The sequence below is a fragment of the Corythoichthys intestinalis genome, chromosome 7, assembly GCF_030265065.1.
Source record: "Corythoichthys intestinalis isolate RoL2023-P3 chromosome 7, ASM3026506v1, whole genome shotgun sequence".
Classification (NCBI taxonomy): Eukaryota; Metazoa; Chordata; class Actinopteri; order Syngnathiformes; family Syngnathidae; genus Corythoichthys; species Corythoichthys intestinalis.
Window position 1 is genome coordinate 12,632,496 of NC_080401.1, and position 23,844 is coordinate 12,656,339.

General features: G+C 41.6%; 2 protein-coding genes across 10 annotated transcripts in view; both read right to left on the reverse strand.

Moving 5' to 3' along the window:
- LOC130919428 (discs large homolog 1-like protein) overlaps positions 1–23,844 on the reverse strand; it is a 249,323-nt gene that overhangs the window by 171,643 nt on the left and 53,836 nt on the right. For 5 of the 8 annotated variants that reach the window (XM_057842131.1, XM_057842130.1, XM_057842132.1 and 2 more), the window contains one exon: positions 21,141–21,260. The exons of the other annotated variants lie outside the window; for them this stretch is intronic. In XM_057842131.1, coding sequence (XP_057698114.1) covers positions 21,141–21,260 — 120 coding nt within the window. The remainder of the gene's footprint in view (positions 1–21,140; positions 21,261–23,844) is intronic. 8 annotated transcript variants of the gene reach the window in all.
- Positions 11,426–19,192, reverse strand: LOC130919427 (uncharacterized). Of its 2 annotated transcripts, XR_009063959.1 has the most exons (3): positions 19,113–19,192; positions 12,047–18,617; positions 11,426–11,551 (listed from the first exon to the last, which is right to left on the reverse strand). XR_009063959.1 is itself a non-coding variant. In XM_057842129.1 (2 exons), the coding sequence occupies exon 2, from the start codon at positions 18,401–18,403 to the stop codon at positions 12,278–12,280; it is 6,126 nt and encodes a 2,041-aa protein (XP_057698112.1). In that variant the 5' UTR covers positions 18,404–18,617; positions 19,113–19,192; the 3' UTR covers positions 11,453–12,277. The 2 variants fall into 2 exon arrangements, 1 of the variants encoding a protein (XP_057698112.1); XM_057842129.1 differs by having other exon boundaries at positions 11,453–18,617.

The following is a 23,844-nucleotide window of genomic DNA, read 5'->3' on the forward strand; positions in this document are numbered from 1 at the left end:
TCATAGTTCGCAATATTTACGTAAAATAAATGCGAACTGCACGTTTTTTTTTTTTTTTGCTTTTAACCAAGAATCAAGACTGTTTTACGTCCATATCTATAAAGAATTCAGGGATTTAAGCATTTATTCACAAGAATTTTCAACGGAAAAAGCTCTGTTTGTGATTCCACTCGGTCAGCTTTGACGGCTACACCAACAATGCAGGCCACCTATTAATTGGCTCCGCGCCACGTGTCCCGTCAATAATTATGAAGACTATGACTGAATCTATTTAAGGCGGCAAGTTGGCAGAGTAGTTAGCATGTTTGCCTCACCGTTCTGAGATCAAGGGTTCAATCCTGTGCTATAGTCTTCCTGTGAGGCATTTGTATGTTCTCCTCGTGCCTGGGTGGGTTTTCTCTGGGTACATTTATCTTCCACTTCTAAAAACATGCATAGTAGGCTGATTGACCACATCGAATTGTCTCTAAGTATGAGTGTGCGGGTGACTGGGTGTTTGCCACCTTGTGCCCTACAGTTGACTGGCAACCAATCCAAGGTGTAAATCCATCTACTCGCCATACTTAGCTAGGATAGGCTCTGCCACCCCTGCAATCCTTATGAGGATAAGTGGAATGGAAGATGAATGAATGAAGCCATCTATAGCCGTTTATATGGCTGAGGGGAAAAAAAGGAAAGCTTGCTATGGCCTGGTGAGTTTACATTTCATACTGTTTGTTGAAAATACGGATGGCAGTGGCCAAAAGCGGAAAAGGACCATCCAGAATATTATCAGCACACAGTGTAGAAGCCAGCATCTGCGTCTGTATGGGGATATGTGTTAGTTTTTATGGAATGACAAACTTGCATTTATGTGAAGGCATAATCAATGCTGAAAGAAATATACGTTTTGGAAGAATGCACAACCCCCATTCAAAGGAAGTTGGAACGTTGTTTAAAACACATAAAAACAGAATACAGTGGTACCTCTACATACGAATTTAATTCGTTCCAGGACCTTGTTTGTAAGTCGAAATGGTCGTATGTCGAGCAGGATTTTCCCATAGGAATACATTATAATTCCATTAATTCGTTCCAAAGCCTAAAAACATCCACTAAATTCTTAATAAATACTGCTGGCACTGTTACAAATGACAATTAAACATAGAAAAACAAATAAGTTATAAATAAATAATTCTGAATAATATAATATAATAATAAGAAGAATAATTAATAATTATTCCTGTAAATAATGTAACGAATCGGATTCTAATATGGCGGACACTTTTTACTGTCCCTGAACGCACCGCGAAGCTGACGTCTCAGTGAGATAGGTCGGTGCGGTAGAGATAATACTTTCGTTTTCTTGAGAGCAGTCAACTGCTTAAGACAATGGGCGTTTTGTGTTGGATAAGTTCTTAAATAAATGATAAAAACGTGACGAAGCTGGCGATTTCCTTGGCAATGTTAGCACAATAATAATTGTCACCTTAACTTATAAATAGTGGCGAACGGTGGTCGGAAGAGGACCATGGAGCTGTATTGTTGAGCCAGTTCAGGGACGCGCACCCCAAGCTCATATTTTTTTCTATAACTTGCAACTTCATTTCAAAGGTAAGCATCACTTTTTTCCTTGTTTCTCCAACTGTATCAACTTTTTTTGAAAACTGTGTTGATTTCTCACACAAGAAAATCCACCGTGCGTTCGTTTGCAGTGCTGTCATGTCGTCGTATTTCGAGCAACTCGTCGGATGTAGAAACAAATGGCGGCTCAAATTTTACGTCGGATGTCGAAAAGTTCGTGTGTCGAAGTGATCGTATGTAGAGGTACCACTGTACTAGGATTTTCAAATCATGTTCAACCTACAGTGGTACCTCGACATATGATCAGAGGTGGGGAGTGATGAGTTACATTTACTCAGTTACATTTGCTTGAGTAACTTTGAGAAAAATGTACTTCTTATACTAGTTTTACCATGCAATACTTTTTACTTTTACTTGAATATATTTGTGAAGAAACACTACTCCACTACTTTGGCCTACACTAGAGTCGTTACATTTTTTGTCTTTATTCTACATATTGACTTTATTATTGCCAGAGATGTTGACAGTGTTCCTTTTAGTTTCACCAATGAGACGTCGAAACAATAACCACTCCATTCTACCAATTAGAGTTAACAATGTTTTTTTCTCCACTACATGGCATTCATGCTCTTTGGACAGGGGATGTTTAATATAGTTGTTCTGGTCTGAATTCAATGATTTTTGTGTCATTGTTTTGGCCTAATATGGTCATGTAATAGGTTATAATACAGTACAATAATAACAGTTCATATCGAAGAAAATGTGCTGAGAAAAGAAATATACCATGATTTTTTTAAAAAAATAATTAAACATTGTAACCAGTTACTCACAATGTAACCAGTTACTCACAATGTTACTCATTACTTAAGCATTCTTTACAACTAATACATTTTTACTCGTACTTGAGTAAAATTTACTTTTACTTGAGTAATATTGTGTAGAAGTTAACACTACTCGAGTAAATTTTTTGTCTTCTCTACCCACCTCTGCATACGATCGCATCGACACATGATCCTTTTGACATCCGACGTAAAATTTGACTCGTCATTTGTCTCGACATATGACGACATGCTCAAATACGACGATTTATGAAAGTGTTGGAAATTCATTGTGTTCTCACAAGACGGACGCACGGATATTTTCTTGTGAGAGAAATCAATATGGGTCCCAAGAAGGTTAGTGCAGGTGGTGAAAAAAAGGACAATGGTGACGCTTACCATTAAAATTAAGAAGGAAATGATGGAAAAACAATGAGCGTAGTGTGGGTGTGAGTGAACTAGCTAGACAACACGGCCCACCGCCCCCCTTCCACCTACCCACACACCTGCTGTCTCCCCCCTGTTTACCAGTAAGGAGAAAATAAAAACGCTTTTGTTATTCCTCATTTTCTTATAATCAGTTTTTTTTTTTTTTTACATGCGTCTTATTTAATGAATTTGTTACATAAGACAGAACACGGCTCACCGTATCTACATGCACCCGCCGTCTCCTCCCACCTCTTTTCGCCAGTCTCTTTAAGGTGACAGTAAAAATGCTTTTTTAAATTTCCATTTATTATTGTTATCATTATTATTATTATTATTTGTATTAATAATTCATTTGTTTTGCTAGGTGTAATTGCTATTAGTAATTGTAAATGCAGAATTTATTCAGGATTTAGCGTAGGTTTTTTGGGTTGTGGAACGAATTAATCGTATCAAAATATATTCTTATGGAAAGATCCCGCTCAACATACAACCATTTCGACTTACAAACAAGGTCCTGGAACAAATTAAATTTTTAAATAAAGGTACCACTGTATATTGAATTGAATACACTACAAAGACTAGATATTAAATGTTCAAATTTAAAGTCTATTTTTTTTTTCTAGCAAATAATCATAAATTTTGATTTTAAAGGCTGCAACACGTTCTGAACATACTGAGAAAGCTAACGAATCTAACACCAGTTTCAAATATTGCATAGGTGAACAGGCCAATTCGGAACAGGTGGCTACCATGAAAATAGTCGAACACTTTAAAGGCAATGTTCCTCAATGTACAATTGCAAGGAATTCAGGGATTTAATCATCTATGGCCCATGATATCGTCAAATCGAGAGAAAATGTTGCACGGAAGAGGCAAGGCCAAAAAACCAGACTGGATACCCATGATTTTTGGACATTCAAACGGCACTTTGCCACAAACAGGAAAGCTCATGTAGAGGAATTCACAGATTGGGCTCAGCAATACTTCCATTGTCGGTGAACACAATCCACAAAATACTGTATGTAAATGGAGAATGTAGAATAACTGAACCCGTATGTCAGACAAGAATGGGAGGATATTCCACTTATACATTAGGGCTGCAAGAATTATAATCATAACTATGTTTTAATTGTACTTTACAACAAACAATATGTAATGTAAGCAGTTATGGTGTAAAAACAAATATGCTATCGTTTTGTTTACCTTTGTTCGCATCCAACGAATGCTGATCCCTTTTATGGACTCCTTACGCCTGTCTCCAAATTTTGCTGTACTTTTTTCTCTTACTATTACGGCACTCTTTTGTTATTGAAGCAGTTTAATGAAGACTTAACCATGCGCTAAGCCTCTATCTTCCAGTATAGCAGTTGGCTGACAACTGGTTTGGTTTAAAAAAATGCAATCTGGTAACTGGCGCATCAAAAATCATAATCATGATTAAAATTTGATTAATTGTGTAACAGCTTCAAGAATGTGTGTCCTCTACTGCCATAAACTTAAGCATTTTCACACACATATCCAGGAAAATTCCCGTGTAAGGTGACACGGGATTTACTCGCGTCATTGCTTTCACACATGTAGGGATGTCCCAAGAATGACGCGTGTTGGACACTTTCACAGACTTGTCCCGTGTTGCTGACTGGCGCTCTTGGTGCGGGGAGGGCTGCTGGCGCGATTTTATAACCCAAACATTACGTCATTTTTGGTCGGCTTCGGCTGTCACAATGTTGGTCAAATCGTGTTTTGTTCCAGAGTTGAGCGTTCCCGACATTGTAAATGCAGCCAATTCAAGCTCATCGAGACTGTAAGCCCAGGTGATCCAAGAGAAGGGTGTCGAGATATTGCTTTCTGGGCGCCAGACGACACCACTTGTTTTGAAATTCCCTACGTTGTGCTAGTATTTGAGTGTACTATATCTTTTTTGCTGTCTTATTATTATTATTAATCCCCGTCGACCTACTGTCACGGACCCATTGTGTTATTCCCCCTTTTCTGTAATCGCGTGTATTTTTTTTTTGTATTTAAAAAACCCTTGAACGCTTCCCTCCGGTGTTTTTCTGCTTTGAAGTACAACCTTGTTTCCGCAGTAGTGGACCCAAACATCGGCAACAAAATAAAGCACACATTTCCAAAGATGCTCTACGATCCCGTAACAATTTAATTTCTTTATGTTTTCAGTTTAACTTAGCTATTTCCAGCTTGCTATGTTGATAATTGTGATGTTTGTTTACCAATTTTCGTCTTGCTGGGAACAAAGAGGAAGTGACAATCGGCTCGCCATGATATTTACCCCATCACCCATCGTGCTGAGACCGGGGAATTTAACGCCTGCTTTCATGGACACCGCTTCCCGGGAAAGTCCCGAACATTATACGAAGACGCGACCCGTCAAATGTCCGAGTAATCTCAGTGTCAGTCGACCCGGGAAATTGTTTTCACATACAACTGCTGCACAGTTAAATCCTGCGATATTACAGGTGTTTCAGAGTGTGTGAAAGGGGCTTTAGTGAGTGTTGGTAATAGAAGGGTAATTTAACACAGTAGTAAGCATGCTGTAAACCTGTCCCAATGCCTACCAATGTAAAAATGTAAAAATTATTATTAAAAAAAAAAAAATCATATCTCACATTGATAAGTTGCAATATTAAAGGGGACGTTGCATTATTTTTCAATATTATTTGCCATTACCATTTTTGCCATTTTACCAGGTTAACGAGACAATTTGCATTAAAATGCCGAGAGTGTCCTATGGGTGTAAATACTGTGTTTGTATGACTTGGTGTGGCTCAGGAGCTCTTTGTCAGAGAACTACATACAATCTTCATGAAATGGGCCAGAATATACTAGTATTAAAATTCGGGTTGCCAAATACTTGGGGATCTCTCTCAAAATAAGTTGATGCCATTTAGAAACTTAACTGAGTTTGGCTGACATTAGCTTTGCCCATAATTATGGTGAGAGGCCTTACTTTTCAACGCTCCTGAAATGAGTGGCCATTGAAGAGGCACGAAGTGGACAAGTACTTTCAAAACAAGACACGGCGTGACTTCACAACGTTACCGATTACAAATCTGCTCGTGACTTACAAAAGTCATACAAAATGAAAAAGCACGTAGAAGACAAACCTTATCTAGGTCACGCACTTATTTTGAACCATCTTGTGCATTAACGGAGGGGGAAAAAATTAGGATCCCGCACAGGGTCACATTTACCCTTATTTCGCCTATTCCATTGAATGCAATTCATAAGGTTTTGCAAATCATTGTAATCAGCTCTGATTTACATTTTCCACATTTTGCCATCTTAAATGGCACTGAGTTTTGTACAATTCAGCAAGTCACTATTTTGCTCAGAGAATAGTAGTGTGAATTTAATTTAAAAGGTGGAAAACCACAGATACGGTGTGCTAAAATATAGAATCGAAGTCATGAAGTGCAAATTCAAATACGGTAATGAGACTTTGTTACATAGAAACCAATAACAGTAATTCTGTATTTCAAATGACATGTTTGGTACTTCCAACATAAAATCTAACTGAGAACAAATCATTCGAATAATTCAAACACTACAATTGAGTACAGTAGTATTGGTCAAATAGTCACAAGACGCAGGACAGCAAAACTCCAAGAAAAATAACCACCACATTCATGTGGCTCTTTCACTTTCCCCTCTCTCTTGTCAAATGTCAGCCAGTGAATGCCAGCTCCTTTAATATTTCATGACCAATTAAATAAAAGCACACATCATGCATGTTTAATATCCAAAGACTGAAAGAGCAACTTTACCTTTACATCCTCTTAAGGTTGGTAATGGCTAGTTATAGATTATCAAGAACAAAGTGCATCTTTTAACTGAGTTCATAAAACTTTCCCAGGACCAAACACTTTTCAAGCATTGAAAAGGCTTTGTTAAAAATTCTAAGGATTTTAATTGATTTTTCTTTACTTTTTGATTACAGTATAGTCCTTAATGTTTCTGCTTTTCTTGGCAGTTTATAATAACGATTTTAATTACCAACACTCAAGGCAAATATACTGTATGAACTCTAAGTCTATTATTGTAACGTCTAATATGTCAAATTTATGATAAAAAGCATGAACCTTGCTCTGGCTTGAAGCTGTTAAAATCAAATTATAAAAATCTTTTTATACAGTTAACGACAATGTTTATTTAATTAGGTTCCTTTCACCGCCACTACAACAATTCAAGTCATTTCAATTAATTTTTAATGTAACACAGTTTTTAAGCTTAATCTTTATCAAAATTGATGCACTTGCAAAGTATACACATTTGACAGACTGAAATTTGAGGATTTGAAATGGTACACTTTCTCCACATTTTGGGTGCAAAAGTCTCCGTGCAAATAACAATGTTTTCCTGAAATAGGCATTTAGTTTTAGTCACAGTAGCCACATGAAATTTCACTGGTCAACAAAGTTTTGGAAAACATCTGCTTCTGATATACTGTCTAAATAGCTAAATTGTACTTGTTGTGGTGACATAGATTAGAAAACAAAATCTTTTAGTGCTGGTTGGCTAAAGTATTCAAGAGTTTGATTACAAAGATACATTGGTGTAATTATATCAGCTTTACAAGTAGCTAGATTTGGATGGAATTAAGATGGATATATCAGTGAGTGCCTCCACTTATGAGATGTGTCCACATTAATGCATTTTGCCCACTTCCAAAATACTAGGTGTACATTGAAAACAGCATGTTATGCCAAAGTTCTAGCACGAATATATTCTGAAATGGTAGACCATTGTTTTAGGTACAGTGGTATGAAAAAGTATCTGAACGTTTTTGAATTTCTAATATTTTTGCATAAAATCACCATCAAATGTGATCTGATCTATGTCAAAATCACACAGCTGAAAAAACAGTGTCTGCTTAAAGGGATCCTCTGTTTTTAAGACAATTCTTAAAAGATAAATGCTAGTATGAGTTTAATAATTTGATATTAAAACCCCTCTTAATGGTTTTGTTTTAATAAAGTTTGTAAAATTATTTTAAGTGATAGGTTGCCATTCTTGTTACGTCGCAGTGCGTGACGTCATTGGTCCCGTGGCCGAAATTCCAGCGTGTCACTCGTTAGCTTTCCCAACATGTCATCAGTTCTACCCTTCCTATTTGAACCACATCTGAAAAGTGAAGAGCAGGACAGCACTGTCGGTCGTTCACAAGACAAGCTTCAGGGAAAAATGCGTGCAGCAAATACCTGATAAGACAAAAGTTGGGCAAAACTGGTGAAGCGAGAGAGTCCTATTGGGAAGTCCGGTTGGAAGTGAGGAGTGTATGCTGTCTGGTTTTATTAGCAGATATTCAAGGTAAGCATATTGCTTTTCAAACTTATCCCAATATAATTATGTAAATTGTTAGCATCCAGAGCTGTTGTGTGCTTACAGTACAGGCCAAAGAGCACACCTTGAGTAATCAATGTCTTGTACATTGTAACGCGTGGTAGCTAGGATACGTGTATAAAAGTACCAAAAAGGGGAGAAGCTTCCACTTATGCACATTTATTCACAAAAAATAATATTTCCACCTTGACCACTCTTCACTCGGGAGCTCAGCAGTACGCAAACACGCGTTCCCTGACGAACTCCCAACATTGTTGTAAGGTCCACGTCAGAGTCACTGTCGTCACTGTAGCGTGCCATAGTGCTTTAATTATTTAGTACAATTTGGGGAAAACTCCCACGAAGAATAGTCAACAAAAAAGATAGCAAAAGTAATCAAAATCCGCGTTTTTTACTCACTCGAAGATCCAGGAATTAGACCGATAACATGGGTATGTCGCAGCCGCGATTAGGCCGTCGATTCCACAAAATAGACTGATCCGAAAAGCCGCTGTGGGACCGACGAATAACAAAAATGGATAGATCCGAAACCAATATTGCAGACGCAGTGGGACCGTCAGATCCAGAAAATAGACGGATCCCTTACTTGACTGAGGATCCAGGAAAAATGTTCGGGCGCTAGTTGTAACGCGTGGTGGGTAGGATACGTGCATACAGGGACCAAAAAGGGGGAGAAGCTTCCACTTATGCACATTTATTCACTAAAAATAATAATTCCACCTTGACCATCACTTCATTCCCCTTGTTTCCATTTGACTGGAAATTGCATTCAAAAGCAGCACATCGTGGCATTTTACTTCGCGAGTTTAGGCAGCAATAAGCAATTGTTGAACACGAAAGATACCAATGACGTCATCACTGCGAGCCCGCAAACCATGGCGCCAACTAACGTTCAAAATATGGACTAAATATTATAAAATATTGCCATTGATTTAACATTTCATGTGTTTCTAACATATTTTACAAGAGACAATAGTGGTTTATTAGAGCCTACATGTATTTACGTTAGAGGGTCACTTTAAAACCACCCAAACATTTATAGGTTTTTATATTTCAATGAATATAGTATGCAAAGAATGACAGAAGGGTGAAAAAATAAGTAAGTGAACCATAAAATTTAATATTTTGTGCCCCCCCTTTTGCAGCAATAACTTCAACCAGACGCTTCCTGTAGCTGCAGATCAGTCTTGCACATCGATGAGGACTAATCTTGGCCCATTCTTCTCTACAAAACTGCTGTGGTTCAGTCAGATTCCTGGCATGTTTGGCATGAATCGCTGCCTTTAGGTCATGCCACAGCATCTCAATGGGGTTCAAGTCTGGACTTTGACTTGGTCACTCCAGAACGTCTATTTTGTTCTTCTGAAACCATTCTGAAGCCGATTTACTTCTGTGCTTTGGATCATTGTCTTGTTGCAGCATCCATCCTGTTTTAAGCTTCAACTGTCTGACAGACGGCCTCAGGTTTTCCTGCAAAACATCCAGATAAACTTTTGAATTCATTCTTCCATTAATGATTGCAAGTTGTCCAGGCCCAGAGTCAGCAAAACATCCCCAAATCATGATGCTCCCTCCACCGGGCTTCACGGTGAGGATGAGGTGTTGATGCTAGTGAGCTGTTCCATTTTTCCTCCGCACACGACGTTGTGTGTTACTCCTAAACAATTCAACTTTGGTTTCATCAGTGCACAAAATATTTTCCCAAAACTTCTGTGGAGTGTCCAAGTGCCTTTTTGCGAACATTAAACGGGCAACAATGTTTTTTTCAGACAGAAGTGGCTTCCTTCATTGAATCCTCCCATGAACACCATTCTTTGCCATAGTTTTACATATAGTTATATAGGACTATGTCAGTGATTTCTGTAAGTCTTTAGCAGACATGCTGGGGAGTATTCTGCGCTGAACTCTTGGCGTCATCTTTGGTGGACGACCACTCCTTAGGAGAGAACTCTCTCCATTTGTAGACAACTTCTCTGACTGTTGATTGATGAACATCCAGACTTTTAGAAATGGTTTTGTATCCTTTCCAAGCTTTATACAAATCAACAATCCTTGATCGCAGGTTTTGACCTAGCCATGATGCACATCAGACAATACTTCTCATCAAGACATTTCATACCAGGTCTGTGTTTTATAGTGGGCAGGGCAACTTTAAACCACTCATTGGCGATTGGGCACACACCTGACTTAAAATGTTTGCACAAAATTGGTGTCAATTGCTCTTTAAGTCTCCTTAGGCAGTGGGTTCACTTATTTTTCCCCCCCATCTGTCATTGTTTGCATGCTATCCTCATTAAAATATGAAATCCTATATATGTTTGGGTGGTTTTAGTTAAAGCAGACACTGTATTTTCATCTGTGACATTTTGACAAAGATCAGATCACGTTATGGTGAATTTATGCAGAAATGTGGGAAATTCCAAAAGGTTCAGATACTTTTTCACATCACTTGAGATATGTTTACCCAGAAATAATCATTTCTATTTCAATTGATACCTATTTTGGCCTAAATTGCTTGGATTTTAACATTTCGGCCAGATACTATATCTCAAAAACTATTGCCAATTGACACTTCTGATCTCATTTGACTTTTTTTAGTTACATTAATTTAGTAGAATCTCACTACTTTATCCATGGTACTGATACATTAATTTTAGTGGCAGTTTACATGGTGACTCTGCAACACGAAGACGCAATGACTGAGTAGCGGAAGGGTCTCGCGTTCATATGGTGTCGGTGAAGACGGAAGGCAAAGACGCATATCTCCGAATCCTGCCTACAAAGTGGAACGATTCGATTCGGGGGAGTCGCAGCACATTCATATGAATGGAAAGCCCCTTCGCTTCGATGACGTAAGCACTCACATACGTCACATGGGCGTACTCGGTGGTGCTATTAAACATTAAAAACAACAAAAGGCGGAGCTTCGATTTCTAATTTACTCTTTCTATCATATTTTTAATTTAAATAAGTTAAATGTTTCCATGTTTGTGCTTTTTGGAGCAAAAGAAAAATGCTATTGCTAAGAGAGGGCGGGTATATTGTCTTCTGGGCTGAGGAGCTTGTTGGGGTCAAAGTGCATCATTGGCTGTCGCCTTGTCAATCTGCACTGCTCCCTACCGCCTGGCATGAATACAACGTCGGTTTCATTCGGAATTGTGACATTGTTCAAATGAAGATGGAACCATATAAATGCAAATATGACTGTAAGGAATTGGAGTTCGGTGACAAATGTGCCGGCTGTATATAATTGACCTAATCCTCCGGTAAGAGAAGATGCAGCAACTTCTATTGGTTTGATGAACTTTATTTACAGTTGTTTGCATCCATTGTGCCTTTGATTGCATCTGGACATTAATGTGAGTGTGTGGTTTGTGTATCTGAAAGAAATATATTAAGAAAAACATCAATAAACTTATAATGGTGAAATAAACCTGTAAAGTTCACAATACAATGAATTGAATGAATTCCAGCGGAAATAAACTAGGCGTTACACCAAAATGACCACTAGATGTCCGCATTGGACAAGCAATGAACCATCGATAATAAATGACCAGTCCTACAAACAAGAGAGCTGCTATAGCTGCAGGCTATGCACTCGGTAGCTAAATCAATCGGTCACCTACGACCACAATTGACAGCGATCTCAAATATGAACATTGAATGGGATCAAACTCTGAATGCACACTTAGAGATCCAATACAGTCTAACTTTGTACATATATTACAACGCGCTGGCGCAACGTGAGAATTAGAATGCTACGTTAGCAGCGGGGTGCTACCAGCGGAGATAACGTGCAACAAGCTACAATATAAACTAGTAACACAAGTATCACATATATGACTTCAGTGTACGTGGCGAACATTACAACTTACTTATCACCGACGCACACGGTTATTTATGCGAATGCAGGCACATTAATACTCGGCCGAGGACGAACTTCTTCCCTCAACCGCGGTTCTTTTGAGAATATTATACGCATGCGCAGCAACACAATTGTCCCAAAGCGAGGCAGCTCGTTGTCCAGCCCTCACAGCAGGGAATTCACAACAGCCGCCCCCACATTCATTCCTGAATGTGTAAAAAGGTACAAGTACTTGCTGTGATTAGGGGACTCCAATGTCCCGGTCATTAGGCATCTCTGGAAGCAGTACCAACTTGGTAACTGGACGAGTGTAGACTGTTCCCTTAATGTCAATGTCTGCTGTACGAACTGTCCCGTCTTGACTGGGGTGAACTTTGACGACCTTCCCGATAGGCCAGAGTGCTCTAGGAAGCTGAGAATCCACTACCATGGCCACTTGATCCGTAGCAAGAGCCACGGTTGGTTTTTTCCACTTCTGGCGTCGCTGAAGGTCAGGAAGGTACTTGCGGGTGAATTGGCTCCAGAACTGGTCCGCCAAGACCTGGCTGTGCTTCCAACGTCGGCGCCCCAGAAGTTCACTGGAGCCGTATGCTGCTTGAGGAAGCGATGCGTCGTGCCGCCCCATCAACAGCAAGTTAGGTGTTACAGGATCAGGGTCAGCCAAGTCAGAAGAGGAGTAGCCGAGTGGTTTCGAGTTGAGTATACCCTCCACTTCAACCAGGACGGTTGACAACACCTCCTCAGATACAACTTGCTCCCGCAGTACAACTTGAAGGGAGGCTTTGACTGATCTTACTTCCCTCTCCCACGCACCACCAAAATGAGGAGCGAGGGGAGGATTGAACTTGAAAGTGATACTTTGGCTTACCAGCTGTTGTCTCAGTGATGGCTCGAGATCTTCCAAAGATTCCTTGAGCTCACGCTCCCCACCTCGGAAGTTTGTCCCTCTGTCACATAGAATCTCATATGGCTTGCCACGTCGTGAAATGAAACGCCGCAAAGCCATCAAGAATGAGTCTGTGTCCAAGTGTGGCAGCAGATCAAGGTGAACACATCTGGAAGTAAGACACTTGAATATGATGCCCCACCGTTTCTCATGTCTTCTTCCGACTTTCACTGTATAGGGACCAAAACAGTCAACTCCGGTGGACCAGAACGGGGGTTTGTTGATCCGGAGCCGAGCAGCCGGCAGGTCTGCCATCATCGGTGCAACAGGGGTGCTACGCCATTTACGACACTCAGCACAATGTTTCTGATGTTTCCTGATTACCTGTCGCCCACGTAATATCCAGAAATTTCTCCGGATCTCAGCGAAAACCCTCTCTGAGCCAGCATGGTGTAGACGCTGGTCGTAGTCCTTCACCAAGAGCTGTGTGATCGGGTGATCTGGGCTAAGGACAACAGGATGAAGACTGTCTTCTGGAATGTCCTCCAATCTGCGTAGTCTACCACCAACTCGAATGAGGCCCAACACTTGATCGTATTCAGGGCTAAGAGCACTTAAACGGCTGTTAGAATGTACTGGTTTCCCCTGCTTGAGTGCCTTCAGTTCCTCGGGGAAGCTGTCAGCTTGTATCCTTCTCAGCTGCGTTGTCTCCATTTCAATACGATCGGCAGCTGACATGGAAGGACCTGCCGCCCCATGTAAGGACCGATGGGTTGCTTGTAGCAGTTCATCCCATGTATTATACTGAACAGGATCAGGTGCCTCTGTGCTGGTGATAGATATGTGACCACAGAAAGCTTGAGATTTTAACTCGTCATGACCTTCATTACTCACTGAGTGGTTCACTGGCCAGTGATCTGAGGACTGGTACAGGAACGTAGGCCCTTGACTCCAACGGTTAGGCTGGGATAGCTCGAGGAGGGTCTTGCCGCGTGTGATATCGTCAGCGGGGTTCAGGTCTGTGTTAACATACCTCCATGATTCTGGGGTGGTAAAGTCGAGTATTTCAGTCACTCTTGTACCAACAAATACCTTGTACTGATTGGACTCTGACTGTATCCAGCTCAGTACAGTTGTTGAATCAGACCACATCACCACAGATTGAATGGGCGAAGTTAACTCCGTCTGAAGAACATTGGCCAGTTGAGCCCCTGTGACTGCAGCACATAATTCCAGTCGGGGCATCGTCTGTTGTCGTTTGGGTGCGACACGTGACCTGGCCATAATAAATGACACAGTGATACGTCCCTCTGCATCCTCAGATCGCAAGTAGGCCACTGAGCCGTAGGCCTTCTCGGAGGCGTCGCAGAAGATGTGAATCTGCTTCACTGCTGAGTCGTTGTCAGCAGATTCTGGGACGTAACACCTTGGGAAGACGATGTTTTGCAGCTGAGGGAGCTCGTCTTCCCATGCCTGCCATACTGGAAGTAGCTCATTGGCGATTGGCTCATCCCACTGTCGTTCTGTAGCCCAAAGAGCCTGGACCAGGACTTTGGCTCTGGTGGTGAAGGGGGTGATGTAGCCAAGAGGGTCATATTGTGAGGCAAGCACTCTGTAAACATTCCGCAAAGTAGGCGGTTTGGGTGCAGCAAGCTGACATTTGTAACCTAGTGTGTCCGTCACACAGTGCCATATCAGTCCAAGTGTGGACTCTTTGGGCTCAGCTCCTTCAGCAGTTAGCCACAGTTCAGATATTGCTGATCGTGCAGTGGTTGGAAGGTGAGATATTACCTCAGTCTTGTTGGATGCCCACTGTCTGAGCTCGAATCCACCCTTGGCCAGGAATGCACGCAGGCGGTCCAGGAGATCTTTAGCTTGTCGTGGCGATCGGAGAGATTTCAGACAGTTATCCACATAGAATGAAGTGGTTACCGTCTCCAGCATGTCATCATCTTCATTCTGGTGCTCTCGAACGTGGCGCTGTAGAGCGTATATTGCACAGCAAGGACTGCACACTGTGCCAAATGGCAGAACGTGCCACTCGTAGATGTCAGGTGGTCTGTCTCTGTCCATATCACGCCAGATGAAGCGGACGAGTGGACGATCCTCTGGGAGCAGTCTGACCTGGTGAAACATAGCTCTTATGTCTCCACTGATTGCAACCGTATGTTCTCGAAACCGAAGTAGAACTCCCAACAGAGAAGGTCCGAGAGAGGGTCCTGGTAGCAGGTCGTCATTCAGGGCAACATCTTGGTAGCGAAAGGAGCAGTTGAATACCACTCTTGCCTTTTGGTTGTGGTATACTAAGTGATGTGGGATATACCAGGATTCCACAGATCTGGTGGCTTCCTCACTGGTGATCTGCGCTACATACCCAGCTTCTACCAGCTTGTGTATTTCTTGATTGTAGATCTTTGCAAGTTCAGGGTTAGTAGCTAGGCGCCGCTCTGTAGCACGCAGGAGAGGCATCACAGCAGAAGGTGATGCACGTGGTAGAGCTATCTTCTTCTTTCGAAGGAGAGGCGTTGCGTACCTTGAGACGCCTTCCACTGTTACACTGATGCTTCTCTCGTCCAGCATGGTGAGGGCTGTTTTGTCCTGCTTGGATCGTGTCACCTCCTTTTCGGTTTTGTATGGCAAAATGTCGAGCTGCCACAGTCGCTGAACATCCCTATGTATGTCAGGGCATGGTGCCTCAACCGACAGGTGAAGGAAAGAGCTCTCACCAGGTGAATGCTGAAGAAAGTTAGTGGGTCCCTGTATTGCCCAGCCGAGCCGAGTGCAAATAGCTACTGGTGCTCCGAGAGGACCTGCACGTACTGGTTGAATTGGAGTTATTAAATGAGGGTGGTCGGACCCGATTAGTACCATGGGCTGCACTTTGGTGAACGTGTGTAGAGGAACCCCTTTCAGGTGGTTGTATTTCCTTGACAACTTGTTTCCTGGACATGACTGCTCTGCTAGCTGGAGCTCAGATGCAGTGAAGGCTTGGCTGATGAGTTGATAGACGCGTGGCTGTGTGTTGGCAGATACTTCAAATGACACCATCATTCCTTGGAGCTTCAAGACGTCCTGCCTGATGGTCTTTAGCTGGAGAGACTCCTCTTCTCCACGTAACCCAAGATGTTTGGCTGCTGCAGCTAGAATCACTGTGCGCTCGGAGCCGTCGTCTAACACAGCATACGTGTTCAGTGTTCGTTTACCGTGGCGAAGCAGCACTGGTACCACCTTCAGAAGAACACGTCCTGAGTGGCTGGCATGATCCAGGTACACTGCGTTGGTGGGAGTGCTAACAGTGAGGATGTTTAGCTGTGGGTCTTGAGCCACGACGTCATGAAGTATCAGCAGGTGTTGTTTGTTGCACGTGGAACACAGTTTCTTTAGAGTACAACTTTCAGGTGAGTGGCCACGCCCACATCGCCAGCATTTACCTTTGTCCTTAATCCAAGCTGCTTTCTCTGCTGTAGTGATTTTCTCAAACTCAGGACAACCGTTGAGGTAATGATCCTGGGTGGTCGTGCAATATGGACAATACGGCGTGAAGCGCTCTCTTTTCTTGCCTGTAGGCTGATCTTTCTTTGATCCTGGTTGGGAGTACGTCTGCTGTCTCTGTGAAGAGGGCTGTTGTTGCTTGACTGTTGACGAGTCACTGCTGAAGTAGACTGAAGCTGGTTTGCTCCACTGTGATTTAACTGCTTTAGTCTCTTTCTGTGTAGTGTGACTGAACTCGGCTGAGTTGGTGTCTGCAGCACGTCGTGACACCTGGAGCACCTGAACCTTCATATCGAGCCATTCAGCGAGGTCAGGTAGTGTGTATGTTTGGTCGCTTCCACTGCGGATGATCCCTCTTTTAATGCAGTATTCGGCAAAGCTATCTCTGTAGTTAGCAGGCAGTTTAGCTAGGAGAGTGTCAACGTGGGAACCGCACTGCAGCTCAGACTGAGCGGGACCATGCATGCGACTTAGCATTCCCACCAGTGTATTTACAGCTGAGGAGAAGTCCTCAAAAGCCTTGAAATCTCCAGGTTTCACCGGTGGGGAGTTCAATATGGCTTTTAGTTCTCCCTGGATCAACTGTCTTGGCTGCCCATAACGTTGCTGTAGAGCGTCCATTGCACTACTGTACGGTGTAGGATCATGGATGTACCTCTTTGCTATTTGATACGCACTAGGCAGTTTGAGGTGATCAAGTAAAACTTGATATTTATAGTCTTCAGTTAGGTGTCTATGTGGACTAAGTAAGCTATCCAGCCCTTTTTTCAGCATAATAAAGTCACTCTCCCGTCCGGAACTGAAAAATGGCAGCTTGGGTTTAGGAATACCGTATGAAGCTGCAATAGCCATTTCTGTCATGCTGAGTGTTGCAGGATTGTTGTAGGGGGAATTATTTGCAGCTGTAGTAGGTTGAGCAGCAGAGGGCGCAACCTGTGGGTAATAATAGGCAGCTGGTTGAGAGGCAGGCTGGTATAACTGTGGTTGACCAGCAGGGGGATATCCAGCTTGTGGAAATGAATAAGATGCTGGATCAGTCGCTGGCTGATGCTGAGGAATGGTGCTGAAGACTTGTCTTGGAGGAGGTTGGAATCCTAATTGCGGCCCAGGTGAGTAAGTTATCTGCTGCTGGACGTGTTGAGGATAATTCGGCTGTTGGGTAAATGGCTGTAGTGTGCCTTGAGGCTGCGGAGATGCAGGCTGAGCAGTATACAGAGTAGGTGGCCTTGTTAGTGGAGCTACAGGCCGGTTTATTATTGGTTGAGCTGGGTGATGAATTGGCTGAACATGCTGGTCAGTATGCATTACGGGTAGAGGTGGTGTTAATACTCTCTGAGGAAGTGGGGTGTGATGAGTAGACTGCGTTAAATATGGCTGTGAAGACTCCGGCCTTGATCCGGTTAGAGCAGCTGAATGACGAGTGAGATCACCGAGATCCAGCGTAGGTGCTGCTACCTGAACTGATGGCTGCAGAGCTCGGACAGTTTTAGTCGTTGAGCTGATTTCTTGCTGATGTGTGGACTGTGTTGTCGGCGGGCCAAGCTCGTAGTTGTCTAGTAGATGACGATGTCCTCCATCAGCTGATGTCGAACTCATCTGATTATCCATAAGTGGGGATGTTCTGGTGGTCCCATTAATGTGAGGAAGGCTAGAAATCCGACGAGGATATGATGAGTCGAACTGATTTCGTGGAGGGTGAGTTTGACCTTTGACACTGTCCATGGCTGACTGTAGCTGTCTCATTTGCCGAGCGATGTCTCTCATACGTGCTTCCATCCCTTCCAGCCTCAATGCTTCTGTCCCAATCAGCGAAGCATCTTCTGCAAATTCCTCTTGTTCAACCTCCATTACCTGGGGTGACTCTCGTCGGGTCAGATAGGATGGGCTGTCTATTACAAAGTCGTGTAGGTGTCTGGGAAGTTGATGAGGCCGAATTGGACGAGATACAACTGCAGGTTGTTCTTCTCCATAGTTGCTAGAAGTTGCCATAGTGCAATTATAAACAGGATCCGGGCTCGAAGGACCACTTGTAAGGAATTGGAGTTCGGTGACAAATGTGCCGGCTGTATATAATTGACCTAATCCTCCGGTAAGAGAAGATGCAGCAACTTCTATTGGTTTGATGAACTTTATTTACAGTTGTTTGCATCCATTGTGCCTTTGATTGCATCTGGACATTAATGTGAGTGTGTGGTTTGTGTATCTGAAAGAAATATATTAAGAAAAACATCAATAAACTTATAATGGTGAAATAAACCTGTAAAGTTCACAATACAATGAATTGAATGAATTCCAGCGGAAATAAACTAGGCGTTACACCAAAATGACCACTAGATGTCCGCATTGGACAAGCAATGAACCATCGATAATAAATGACCAGTCCTACAAACAAGAGAGCTGCTATAGCTGCAGGCTATGCACTCGGTAGCTAAATCAATCGGTCACCTACGACCACAATTGACAGCGATCTCAAATATGAACATTGAATGGGATCAAACTCTGAATGCACACTTAGAGATCCAATACAGTCTAACTTTGTACATATATTACAACGCGCTGGCGCAACGTGAGAATTAGAATGCTACGTTAGCAGCGGGGTGCTACCAGCGGAGATAACGTGCAACAAGCTACAATATAAACTAGTAACACAAGTATCACATATATGACTTCAGTGTACGTGGCGAACATTACAACTTACTTATCACCGACGCACACGGTTATTTATGCGAATGCAGGCACATTAATACTCGGCCGAGGACGAACTTCTTCCCTCAACCGCGGTTCTTTTGAGAATATTATACGCATGCGCAGCAACACAATTGTCCCAAAGCGAGGCAGCTCGTTGTCCAGCCCTCACAGCAGGGAATTCACAACAATGACATTTTTCGTATTCTCGGAGAGTCACCATGTAAACAGCCCCTTAGAAGTAGCATAAGTAGCCTTTTCTAAACACCAGTCAGATCTCTGGTATTGGTTCCTAACAATTTTGGCTGTTTTCCAGCTCTTCCATTAGTCTACGCTCGATTCTGGTAAGTGAGCTATGGCAGTCTTTCCTTGTTAAAAGGGAATGTACAGTAGGTTGTGCTCTATAGGTAACGGAGAGGGACAGACACTGACTTCACATTTTCAATTCACAGAATGATAAAAAAATTGACATTAGTTATGTACATCAAAAGCTTAGCAAACCCAACGGTGATTACAGACTACTATAATGTAAAAAAAAACATTTTTTTAAGTACCTACAGATAGAAAACTAAAATAAAAACAACTTTCTGATTACAGTCTAATTATTTGAGAAGCCCTGTATTTTAGAATCAATCCAGTGATATTTCATACTGTATATCTACAGTCAGAGTACATCTATATGGTACACACATAAAACCTTCAGATACTGTAGGTCAGGCAAAAATTGTAAAGAGTCTCACTTGCAAGTGGGACATTAATTGTTCAACAAAAAGGAATATTTCTGACTCCTGACTTGTAATACCATAGTAATAGAAAATAAGTGTTATTCAGCGTACTCGGGTGATTGACATTCAGCAATAGCCCTCGGTCTTGTTATCCCATCTCCTTCTACTCCTTCGTCCTCTCAGATTCTCCTTCTACCCTAATAATCCACATTATCCTAATGACCTTTCTTATTGCATATGTGATGGAGACACAAAAAAAAATTAAAATAAACAATCAAGCAACACTACTATCCCTATATATAGTGACAATATTTATTAGATCTTCATACTAGTCTACTGTCTGGCCACTATTGAGGAGAGCGAGTCTGTTTCACACAGGCATCTAGCCTTGCTTGCATATATGCATAATTACTAGGTTGGTAAATGGTGTTATACTTGTATAGCGCCTTTGCACTTTTCAAGGCCCTCAAAGCGCTTTACACCTCATCGTCATCCACCTACTGTGAGTGGTGACGCAGAAGGAGCAACATGGGGTTCAGTATCTTGCTCAAGGATACTTAAAAGAGTTCATCAGAGCGGAGAATTGAACTCAGGGACCACTGAGCCACACCACTCCCCAGGTTATGTGTGGTAAGCAGCACATAATATTAAAATAAAATATAAAACATACCCTACAACCGAGGTGTGAATTTCCTCCTGTTGCAGGAGAAGGATGCATTGTACAGAACCACGACTGTTTCCGAGCAAGAAAGTTTTAGGTTCAAACTCTTGCTAAGGCCCCTGCTTTTGCCCAGGTAGTGCAAAGTCAGGTAGGTCAATGGAAACAGAAATATACAGACTTTGAGATGAATTAGTTCATGGGGGATTTTAGTTTAGTAATAAATTAGATAAATTTAAGAAAATCACAAAGGCTCTGTCTTAACATGAAAGTCATGTTACTGTTGGTCTGTTCAGCCCACAACTCCCCCTAAATTAAAGAGATGGTTCCATTTATTTATTTATTTATTTCCCCCCAAACTTGGAACAGGATATGCTTATATGAAAAACGTTGCTTTCATATGAGGACATTCATATACAGCTGTACACTGATCTAATGTTTGCGCTTAGACCTCTGCTGCCTCCAATTGTTAAGTACGCGCTACTACAACTAAAACCTGACTCAGCAAAATCTAAACATTGCCAGACCTGTTCTTTAGGAACCCTACAAAGATGAAAAAATAATAATCAGAACGCTTGTGAACTAAAAAGGACAAAAACAGCAATAGTACAGAATGATAAAATATAGTGTGATGTTAAACTCATGCAGGCAGGTTTACCTGGTAGCAGGCATGGGTTTTAGAATAGAGGGTAGAGAATGGTGAGGCTACTTCATTCAAACTCTCCCCCTCTGGGTAAGGCCACACCTCGCCATCAAATGGAACTTCTGGAGATTCTTCCTAAGATATAAATATCAGCACTGTGTAATTTTGCACACACGAGTGTGTCTTTTGCAGCGTCTTCGTTAATGAAAAGTGCAATGCAAATGGTGAAATATATGTGCGTCTAGGAGTGACAGTTTTATATGAATACAGTACATAATGTATTTCGCTTGGTAATTAAACGTGTCATTAATTCTTTATTCCTTATTTTCCCTAAATGTTTTCACTATTGAATATCCTGAGAGCTAAATTGAGATTTATTTCTAAAATACACAGTGCATGGTTCAAGACAACAGCTGAAAATGTGCAAAGATTTCACTATTGAATACCCTGAGAAGTAAATTGAGATTTATTTCTAAAATACACAGCGCATGGTTCAAGACAACTGCTGAAAATGTGCAAAGATTGGGAACTGTTTAGTCAATGATGTACATACATATTAGGGGTGCAGCGGTTCAGTTAGCCCACGGTTCGGTTTGAACTTCGGTTTTTGGATCACGGTTTCGGTTTGCGTTTTGCATTTTTTTCCCTTAAAAACTGCCTTTATTTTGCTTTTAAGAAAATGAAATAAACACTTAAAATGTAAACATTTTCGACTGTTAAAATGACTCTTAGCTCTTGGGCTAGTGTAGTGACTGACTACTGAAATAGACACACAGTAGTAAAAAAGTTACTTGGCAAAGTAACTGGTGTTACCTTTTTTTTTTTTTTTTTTTCCATTTGGAAAAAACAAACAAAAAAACAAACATAGTAACCTTTGCTATGTTTGGACGTCATTTAATGTTTTGAATCAACCGTTAAAGTTGATAAAATTGCTCCCGTTTTTGCATTACCGTAATTTCCCGAATATAAGGCGCACCCGTGTGTATTGCGCAACCCAAATTTACTTGTAAAATCTAAGGAAAATTATTGTACCCGTTTATAACGCGCACCCTAATTTTAGCACCAATAAATAGAAGAATACAAGAAAACAGAGCTCGTGTACAGATACAGAAATGTCATTTTACCGACAGGTGAAACACAGCACAAGCATAGCATATTGGTAGTTCAAAACATTACCATAAACTGACAATATTTATAGTAATAATATGATTTGACAACTTCTCCAACTTACCAGAATCTAGGAGAAAACAAAACAGATGCTACTTTTCTTTTAGAGGCTGCTGTATAACTTGCTCGTTTCATCGTGATGAATAAATGTTTCTTCCATGGATTGATACGGTAAAATGAAAGTGAGAACGTAAATCGGAATTCCGAGAGAGCTCATCGCTGTCGACACGACAGCAACAATAGGAACTATTGTTATTTGGGTTTGAGTTTCCCGAGGGACAGATTTAGTTGACGGACACACACAGGAAGTCTGTGTTGTTACGTTTGTTATGGAGTTGCGAAGCTACAATAAACATTGACTCAAATGATTTCAAGAAACTAAAGTCTGTGCTTTATGAAGAGTGAAAAAAGCAGAAAAAGACTACTAAATCATTCGGCCGATCAGAGTGAAGTATTACCGAAACAAAATGGTGACGTCACGTACTGTAATGGTGGGCAATGGATCGCCGCCTACGTTTCTTCAACACAACGTGGCCGTGTCAATAAATTTTTAAAAATCGGTTTATATATAGATATATATATATTTCTGTCTCCATCCATGTGCCCGTTTATAATGCGCACCATGATTTTACAAGTTGATTTTGGGGGAAAAAAGTGGAGGAAAAAAAACAATGCACGAAAAACCTACAGATTTTGAACGTAACGTACGGCGTACACATTTAAAAATCATTGCTCACTTGTACAAATTACGCAGAGACCGTACAACTTGACAGGTATGAATTATAGTGGACCATCACAGTTAGGAAGTAACAGTCCGTAGCACGGGACGTCCAACTATCAGTGGTCAGGGTGAAACTATGTGCTTTAGCGAAATTGTCTTCGATGGCTTTGCGTGCCATTACATAAATGTCGGGGATTACGTTGTTGGAGAAATATGTCCGCGAGGGAACAATGTAACGCGGGTCAAGCGTTGCAAATCAATTAATGAAGCCCGCCGTGTGTTTTCACTGGTGTCATCTTCTGGCTTGTCCTGCTCTGAGAAAGTGATTTCTGTGGGTGAAAGGCGGAGTCATGTTATAACTGTTTCCATTAGCATAGGGAACAAGCGCTGAGCAATGCTTGCAAATTTTATTTTTATTTTTTCAATATTTTATCTCCCTCCGCATTGTAGTCCACGGGGAAACCGAAATGTTGCCACACCGCAGATTTGAAAGAACCCGGTGCTTCCTCAAAATTCGGTCTCGCCACTCCTCCGTTCGCCATAGCTTTTTGTTTTCTTTCTTGTTTCACTTTCACTTCGCTCGTAAGCGAGAGTGGCCGTTATCTGGCTTCTATTACACAGGTGCTTGACAGCGATCGGAAATTTACTTGCGGCGAGTCGGGAATTTCTCCACAGCTGTGCTTCACGTCACAGACAGGCACACAAAGCTCGACCAATTCATTCCACAAGCGTTCGGGATAAATAAATTGCAAAAACCGAAAAGGCGCGATTCATAAAGGCGTAATGAACCGTACAGGGCGAACCGTACGGTTCTGCTTTGAACCGCAAACC

What these genes read in the sequence shown, in the direction of transcription:
- LOC130919427 (XM_057842129.1), bottom strand. Translation starts at nt 18,403, where the DNA reads ATGGCAACTTCTAGCAACTATGGAGAAGAACAACCTGCAGTTGTATCT.